Source organism: Scylla paramamosain, chromosome 7, assembly GCF_035594125.1.
Source record: "Scylla paramamosain isolate STU-SP2022 chromosome 7, ASM3559412v1, whole genome shotgun sequence".
NCBI classification, from domain to species: domain Eukaryota; kingdom Metazoa; phylum Arthropoda; class Malacostraca; order Decapoda; family Portunidae; genus Scylla; species Scylla paramamosain.
In genome coordinates, this window is record NC_087157.1 from 22,223,042 (window position 1) to 22,232,898 (window position 9,857).

Consider the following 9,857-nt stretch of genomic DNA (forward strand, 5'->3'; position numbering starts at 1 on the left):
AAATTTGTGTGTCATCTAAGAAATTAATTTAGATTGAGGCAAGCAAATATTACAAATAATACTCTCAGACAAAACTCGCGCCTCAGACATTTAACACTTACATAACAATTATTAAGGACCAAGTACCTATTTTCTTTGTTTGAATTAGATTCAGTACTTTTATTTATACATTTTCAGTCTTAAAACAAGAAAAAAAATCAAAATATTTATGTTACTCTTTTTAATTAATCGTCCTTAGCGATAAGGTACATGAATTTCTCAGAAGCTCCCGGAAGGGTTCATGAACCTAGAAAAAGTTGGAAACCACTGGTCTGGATGTTAAGTGTAAAAGAACGGGATTGTTAAATGTCATCGAAGATGGGGTAGTTAACTGGAAGACTGTGTCAAGTCTGTAGATAAAGGAAATGGGTTTTTGAGGCATTGAACAGTACTAAGTTTGCTCTGACACAGTCAGAAAATTTAGAAAGATCAGAAATCAGGCGTTCAGCTATCCTTGTTAACTGTTTCAGGGTTTATTCACTTAACATGTATCACTGTTCATTGTCTCATGGTTCTTTAACATGTTTCATTATCTCATGTACGTTTACTGCTGTGTTGAGAATAGATGCACAGAGGACTTGTGACTTATCTATTGGACCTATCATTAGAACATGACACAGAAGTGAGTCGCCAGAAACCGCACGTCCAACCCCGAGGCTCGCTGGATGAGAACTACTGATGCTGGGGTGATTGCTGTGCTGGATCAGGTCACGGCAGGGGCTGGCGTCCGGAGACAGGGATGTGGGTTGACCTCACTCCCACGTGGTGATAGCTGAGGCGGCCACAGGCTGGGTCAGGTCCCAAGGGAAGGGGGCGGAGAAAGAACTGTGAGGCAGACGAGGCGTCCCATCACATTATTATTATTATTATTTTTTTTTTTTTTTTTGCAAAATAAAGTGTACAAATACATTTTCTTTCTCTTTACTTTACTGTGGATCATGAAGGATTGAAATTTCTCAAATAGGGTCGTTCAAGAAAAAGTTTGAGAATCACTGGTCTAAGGCAACAGCGAAAATTTTACCAAAATCCCTACAGGAGTATGGCTGAGACCCAGTAAGGAAGACCAGAAGATCAGTAGAGCGGCCACGACCGAACCCATACCGGCGATCAGATATAAGGTTGTGAAGTGAAACATGTTTAAGGATCTATCCTCAAGAAAAATTCAAAAACTTTTGAAGGATTAGAACAGTCATCCTTTTAAGGAAAAAAGATGATTGTAGGCAAACTTCCAATAGAAACGAAAGCTAGATGTTGACAGTTTCACTGGGCAAGATATAAGCACGGAGCCACAGTTTTGGCGAACAATACAAGGAAGCCCATCATCTCCATAAGTCTTCCGAGAGGTAAAGCCAACTAAGGCGTGGGAAATATCATTAGGAAGAATCTTAATGGGAGGCATGAAATAGTCAAAAGGTGGAAGAGAGGGAGGAACAAGCACTAAATCATAAAAAATAGGGTTCGTTTACACAGGTTTAAGAGATCAATTCAGCTTTCGAGAAATATGAAATAGCAGTGTGTACCTATGACTCCTGTAAGGCCTAGGTTTAATGATGTGCCGCATGTGAAAACCCTACAGGGGAAGTCTGCCTCCACGTGGTGCCCGCTGGTAACGGGGAACAAATCTTAGGGTTCGGGTTTAGTCCCTCGGCTAAAGTGCTTCCTCGTGAGATGGACGTGAGTCGGGGAGCTGAACAAATATTCCATCCTCCCTTAATCATACGGCCATAGAGTAATAGGGTTCTGCCAGGCTTCGGTTTCCTTGACAGCCTCACTGATCCGGAGTCTTCCTGCCCTTTCAGGTTCTCTACCTCGCCTGGCTGGGGGCCATCGGCGTGATTTGCTGAGTTCCAGCGCCAAACCCACTTAGCCTGGGCTACAGTAATCATGCTGGCGCTTCTGGGATGACGGCCCGCTGTGGGCACAGCAGCACAGTTCCTGCCAGGGTTCATGGCTTTAATCAGGGGTATACGGTGCGGATGCTGTACCAATCCTCAGGCTGGAAGGACAGGCATATTGCCTCTGTACTCGTTCCAAAGGCCTGAGGCGCTCTCGCAAGAGGTGTTACGCTTGCTAATGATTTCATACTGCGGCAGGCCCTTAGAGGGTAGCCAACCGCCTGGTTTGAAGATAGTATCCTCAGCCAGAATGCTACCTGGAACGAAAAGCCTGGTAGATAGGTTTTGCATCACCCAGACCATCTGTGACGGTGGGTGTGAGTAGCGCTGGTTTTAACCCGCTACCCTGTCGTTCCCTCCTTAGGGGGAGATTGTCTGCCGTCTAGTACGGCGCTTCTTGTCCAAGCGCAGAAACGGCGGTCCGACAAAGTATGACTCGATTAAGGTAGCAATCAGGTTGAGGAGTGTACTCATCCATACCAGACACTATCACCTCTATGAGGTGATATTGTCTCTGACAGAGAAGTAGTAATCATTCCATGGGAAATCAGAATAATACCTCCTTGGGTTACCCCACTGGAAATATCATGACTCCTAGTTCATATTCTCAATTTATAAAGACTTCTTTATACTTATGGTCAAAGTATTTTTCTCAATTTTTTTCTGTGTTGGATATATATATATATATATATATATATATATATATATATATATATATATATATATATATATATATATATATATATATATATATATATATATATATATATATATATATATATATATATATATATATATATTGTTGTGTGTAGCGAAATAACGCAATATAAAATTAAGAAAGCAGTAAGAATGAATGAGAAAAGAATAATGAAAGGGGACAGAGAGCGAGAGATGAGAATTGAGACAGATGGGGGATGAGACTTGGACGTATCACGGACATAGAGCTACCAAGCCTGAAGGTTCTAGAATTATATTTATTCAAGCAGTCATTCATATTCCCCACATAAATTTCTTTACTTGCCCTTATCCATTCAGTTTGAGTCTCGCCCAGTATTTAATAAAAGAGTTGCTCTTGACAATAAAGTAATCAGTACTCATCTAGCTCCCCTAGTTTGATCATTAGGATTTTCAGAAGTAAAGCGTTTTGTTTGCACGCAGGGAGCAGAGTGTGGGCAGCTGTGTATATGTATGTGTGCCGATTCCCCCCCACCTTGTACTCCCCTCCCCATATCAGCAGAGGGAGACTGTTGGGCGCGATTTCCCAGTCAGTCACTACCCAGCACTTAGATGGAGTACAGGTACTGAGACGAGCTCTAATATTTGACAGAGACTGAGGCGGATAAGTGTTAGTCTGGTCAGTCTCCTTAAGGGAATAAGTGAGTCATTACCGGCCGTACGCCCCGACCTACTTATATAGAACAGGAGTCTCTATAGTAGTGTGCCAGAAAGGGTAGTTGTTTATAACACACATTATACTCAGAAAAGTGACTCATCAGCTGTATGTATGTGCAAGCCGAGCTGTTGCACAGTGAGCGGTGATTGACCCTCCTGTGTGTTCGTGGGCACTCGTTTGTGGTTGTGTCTCTTGTTCGTGAGTACATTTTGTCTTAAATGCTACTGCTGGCTAATGCAGTTCAGCCACAGAGGACTTTATTAGCTGTGTAGTGAACTTTACTCCCTCCTCAGGTCCTGACAAGGCCTGCTGTCCAGGAGGAAGTAAACGACACTGCTCGGCTTGAGGCTATAACACTGTTGGACAGTGGGAGGACTTGTTACAGAGGGCAGGTGTCCAACAAGGTATTATACCTCTACCATCTACGTGTTATTATACGAATATGTTATAGCTGTTTTTCCTAGATGTGGTTGTCGATTCTTTCACAGCTGTGGGTGTTAAATGTTGTTAGAGTATTTCCATTTTTTGTAGGTCGGTAAAAAAGACTGACGACCTCTATTAATATGACTTGGTGTTACGACCATTCTGAAAAGGGTGCAGGAGTCAGAAGGGAGCCCTGCACTGAGTCCACGCAGGAAGCGGTTCAGGGAAGCTAGTCCAGGTGCGGCAACTTTGTGAAGGGGCTGGTAACTGTGGTCTTAACAATATATATATATATATATATATATATATATATATATATATATATATATATATATATATATATATATATATATATATATATGGAAGCAGTAGGCACCTGCTGAAAAGTAATTACTCCCAGTGAAATCTAAAGCACTGGATCAGGGGTGCTGTGAACTTATATATATATATATATATATATATATATATATATATATATATATATATATATATATATATATATATATATATATATATATATATATATATATATATATATATATATATATATATATATATATATATATATATATATATATATATATATATATATATATATATATATATATATATAAAAGGAGGAAGCAGTAGGCACCTGCTGAAAAGTAATTACTCCCAGTGAAATCTAAAGCACTGGATCAGGGGTGCTGTGAACTTATCATTAAATCCAGCTGTGCCCTCACTGAACGTTTACCTTTGTGTCTTACAACACAAGGGGGCAGTCACAGCCTGCCCTCTAAAGACAACTCTCTTCCTTCACACAAAAGTACAAGCACCTAATTACACACACACCCTTCACTCAAAATTCACAATTATTATGGTGACTCCTGCACCAGTCTCAGATTCCCCATCTGCAGAGGGGACCACAAATGTCCCCAGGTTGGACTGTTCTTCTGATATCGATCATAAGTGTCTTGACACCCCCACCCCAACTTTTTTTTCATTAACTTCTGCAACATTCGCGGTCTTAGATCTAATTTTCAATCTGTAGAACACCACCTCTCCTCTGCTAAACCTCATCTTCTTTTCCTCACTAAAACACAGGTGACTGAGGCAACTAACAGTAGCCCCTTTTGTGTTCCCTTCTACTTTCTCTATCGTCATTTCCAAACCAAAGCTGGATGTTGCGTTTATGTGCGCAAGAACTTAACCTGCTCTTGTGCCCACACTCTTGAATCTTTTGAGTTTTTCACCATCTGGCTATGACTACAGAGTTACTCTCAAACTAAATTTATCTGTGCTGTATATCTCTCACGTAACTCCTCTGACTATAAGAATTTTTTGACTGCTTAACTTCCAAAGTGGAGCACATTCTGACTCTCTTCCCTTTTGGGGAGATCTCCATTCTTAGAGACTTCAATGCTCACCATCAGCTTTGGCTTTCCTTTCCCTTCACTGACCATCCTGGTGAACTAGCCTTCAACTTTGCTATCCTCCACGACCTAGAACAGTTGGTGTAACACCCTACTCGTGTTCCTGACCATCTTGGAGATACGCCCAACATTCTTGACCTTTTCCTAACCTCTAATCATTCTGCTTATGCTGTCACCCTCTCTTCTCAGTTGGGCTCCTACGATCACAATCTCATGTTTTTATCTTGTCCTATCGCTCCAGTCCCTCCTCAGGATTCCCCTACGTGGAGGTACCTCTGGCGTTTTGCCTCTGCTAGTTGGGGAACCTAATTAGGCATTTTGGTGATTTTCCTTGGAATGACTACTGCTTCCATGTCAGAGATCTGTCTCTGTGTGCCGAGTGCATAACAGAGGTGATATTATCTGGCATAGAGGTGTACATTCCTCACTCTTTTTCTCGACCTAAACCTTCCACAGTTTAACACAGCCTGTTCTCATACTATACATGATAGAGTTGTGGCCCACAAAAGGTACTTAAGCCTTTTATTATCAGACTCTCGTGTGCCTTATATTTCTGCCCGGAACCATGCCAAGTCTGTTCTCCAACTAGCCAAAAACTCCTTCATTAATAGAAAGTGTCAAAATCTTTCAAGATCTAACTCCCCTCGTGACTTCTGGCATCTAGCCAAAAACATCTCCAATAACTTTGCTTCTTCTTCTTTCTCTTCTTTATTTCAACGAGATGGCACCACTGCTATCACATCTATCCCTAAAGCTGAACTCTTCGCTTAGACCTCAGAGCTTAAAAAAAAAAAAAAAAGGCTCAGAGCTAAAAACTCTATCTTGGACGATTCAGGGCTTGTTCCTCCCTCTCCTCCAGCCTCTGACTACTACCTCTTCTGCGGTAGAAGTGAGAATGACGGGACGTGCGGGCGAGCAGAGTTTATAAAAGTGAGAATGACGTCCCGTCATTCTCACTTCTACCCCCAAAGGAAGAATACCACCAGCTACTGAAGAAGGGTCAAGAGACCTAAAATACGGATCTAGCGCCATTGGCTAGCTACGGCGAAACCATCACTCTGCTAATGTACAGAGAAAATACCTTAAAGAAAATTACAAATGCCGAAATGACGGTCACATTTAACGAAATATACCTAAGAGAGAATCTCCTGCCCATTTACACATTTAATATATATATATATATATATATATATATATATATATATATATATATATATATATATATATATATATATATATATATATATATATATGTTACAGTCAAACTGTGAAATCAGTCATTTCGTGAAATGACTGAAATTCTTAGTCATTACATGTATTGCCTGTGGAGGCCAGTCAGTTCACGAAATGACTGAAAATTATAGCCATTTCATGAAATGACTAAATTTTTTGCCCAGCTATTTCGCGAAATGACTAAAGAAATTTAGTAGAAATTCAGGATTATCTACATAATTTGTTTTTATTCAAATACAGTATAGTTTAAAAGCATGTTAAAATACAGTATATTTTAAAAGCATGTTAAAGTTCATAAAAAAATCACAAATTACAAAAGTACAACTGTAGTTCAAAAATAAATCACTTAAACAATAGAATTACATATGACAACACAATTACTCATTCATGCTACTTGTTTGTACAATTAAGGCTGTTATGACATCTACTATTGCAAAGCTGTTTAGATTTGAAACATTTACATCGGTTTGATTGGCATTTTTTTGTGACCATTACAAGAACACTAACAAAACCTTGTCCTCCATTGACAGATTCTTTGATAACGGCCTCTCGGAGAGAAATTTCTGTATCACTGTTAATGTCGCCCTTTCTCAGTAATCTTTCAGGACAAATGTCAAATTGATTCCTTGAATAGCTTCCTTTTAGAACACCACTTTTGGTAGCTACTTTGTACTGATCGTTTATGCTCCTACTCACTATAACTCATAAGATGTTCCTTGGGTCTCCACGACCTCGATCAACTAAAGGAATGGGAAGAGCAACGTTGTCTCCTATCTCACCTGCTTTTAACTCTATTCGACTTCTCTTCACCATACGCTCCGCTTGTTGTTTCTGGAATTCACTGGCAGCTATACGTTGGGAGTTGATGCTGTGTTGCAGTTGATCAAGATCAGGGTGATGAGGGGATACAGGTTTATGTTCTTCTTCTTGTTCTTGCCCATGTACTTGTTCTGGTTCACTGGCAGCTATACGTTGGGAGTTGACATCAATTTCTTGCTCATCCTCGTTAATTTCGGCTGCGACTGGTTCTTGGTCTGTACTTTCTGTTTCAGGATTGTTGGTATCAGTTTCTCTTTCTTGAAGCAAGGTTACAAGGTCTTGTTCAGACTGCAGGGAACTGATGATTTCTTGTGGAAGTGATGTTGATGTCAGTCCGACTCTGGCATTCACACCAAACATTGCAGCATATGGACTTCTCTTGATCCCTACGTGATAGGCAGAATTCTTGGAGAATTGAACAAATTTTATGCCCGTTGCCCAGTCCGTTGAGTTATTGTCAGCCATCCAAGCAACAAGCATGTCCTTTATGTCACCATTTGCTCTCTCCACAGAGCCTTGACTCTGTGGGTGTCTTGGCTTACCATGAACGATGGATAATTCAGGCCACATGGAACACAGTTCAGTAATGATCTGAGCAGTAAACTCAGAACCATTGTCTGATTGAAGAACTACAGGAGCCCCCAAGAGAAGAAAAATATCAGCTAGTTGGAATGCTACTTCAGCTGCACGCTTTGATTTGAGTGGACGCAGAACGCAAAACTTTGTTAAGTGGTCTTGGTAAACCATAATCCATTTGTAAGTTCTACACGACATAGACTGCATGTCAATAAGATCTACCTGCCCACGTGATGAAAATTCACTACTCAGAATAGGTTTAACCACAACTCCCTTTGTCATTGGTCGCTTTCTCTTTTTCTGGCATTCCTGACACAACGATTTGAATAGTTCAACTGTATCCCGCTGAATATTGGCGTATTTCACTTGGAGTTCTTTAGTCATTCTATCTCGACCACCGTGTCCAGTTGCAACAAGGGCCCTCTTAACAATGTCATAAGTGTCTTCAATGGAGACATAGTACACCGGTGTTTCATCTGGGGTTTGTCGTTTCTTGATAAGTTTCTCAACATCACCACACTGTAGCACTTCATATTTACTCAGAAGGTAGTATTGATGGCGACTCTTAGTGTTCTTCCTTTCACTAGTTGTACGAATGTCCTCAATAATTTGGAAATATTCTTCTTTCGGAATGAGATATTTGCGACACTTCTCATACCTAGAATATAATTCTTCACGAAATTTTAACTCTATGCTTTCAGACATCTTGTGAAGGAACTGGCTTCAACTGGAATCAGCAAAGAGACTCGGAGCTGAGTGTTTAGTGTGTGCTCTCAATGTGGCTGAGCTGAACTGACTGATTAGTATTGGTGGGTGTATCACTGTCAATGACGTCATGGCTGTCAATGGACGTCAAACCGCTAGTTCACATCGTCAAACCACTAGTTCACATTTTGTCTAATTCAAAACAGCCATATAGTGTAACAAGCATGACAATAATTCAGTCGTTTCATGAAATGGCTATAATTTTCAGTCATTTCGTGAACTGACTGGCCTCCACAGGCAATACATGTAATGACTAAGAATTTCAGTCATTTCACGAAATGACTGATTTCACAGTTTGACTGTAACATATATATATATATATATATATATATATATATATATATATATATATATATATATATATATATATATATATATATATATATATATATATATATATATATATATATATATATATATATATATATATATATATATATATATATATATATATATATATATATATATATATATATATATATATATATATATATATATATATATATATATATATATATATATATATATATATATATTATGTAGGAGGGTCACTGGCCAAGGGCAACAAAAATCCAATAAAAAAAATGCCCACTGAAATGCCAGTCCCATAAAAGGGTCAAAGCAGTAGTCAAAAATTGATGGCTAAGTGTCTTGAAACCTCTCTCTTGAAGGAACTCAAGTCATAGTAAGGTGGAAATACAGAAACAGGCAGGGAGTTCCAGAGTTCACCAGAGGAAGGGATGAATGACTGAGAATACTGGTTAACTCTTGCGTTAGAGAGGTGGACAGAACAGGGGTGAGAGAAAGAAGAAAGTCTTGTGCAGCGAGGCCGCGAGAGGAGGGGAGGCATGCAGTTTGCAAGATCAGAAGAGCAGTTAGAATGAAAATAGCGGTAGAAGACAGCTAGAGATGCAACATTGCGGCGGTGAGAAAGAGGTTGAAGACGGCCAGCTAGAGGAGAGGAGTTGATAAGACGAAAAGTTTTTCATTCCACCCTGTCTAGAAGAGCAGTATGAGTGGAACCCCCTAGACATGTGAACCATACTCCATACATGGACGGATAAGGCCCTTGTACAGAGTTAGCAGCTGGGGGGTGTGAGAAAAACTGGCGGAGACGTCTCAGAACACCTAACTTCATAGAAGCTGATTTAGCTAGAGATGAGATGTGAAGTTTCCAGTTCAGATTATAAGTAAAGGACAGACCGAGGATGTTCAGTGTAGAAGAGGGGGACAGTTGAGTGTCATTGAAGAAGAGGGGATAGTTGTCTGGAAGGTTGTGTCGATTTAGTAGATGGAGGAATT

The 9,857-nt window shown here is 39.9% G+C and overlaps 1 protein-coding gene across 1 annotated transcript; it reads right to left on the reverse strand.

Annotated features, from left to right (window-relative positions):
* Positions 1–7,097: 7,097 nt before the first annotated feature.
* LOC135101779 (KRAB-A domain-containing protein 2-like) lies at positions 7,098–8,495 on the reverse strand. The gene has a single exon (XM_064006072.1). It carries the CDS (start codon positions 8,493–8,495, stop codon positions 7,098–7,100), a length of 1,398 nt encoding a protein of 465 aa, XP_063862142.1.
* Positions 8,496–9,857: the final 1,362 nt, after the last annotated feature.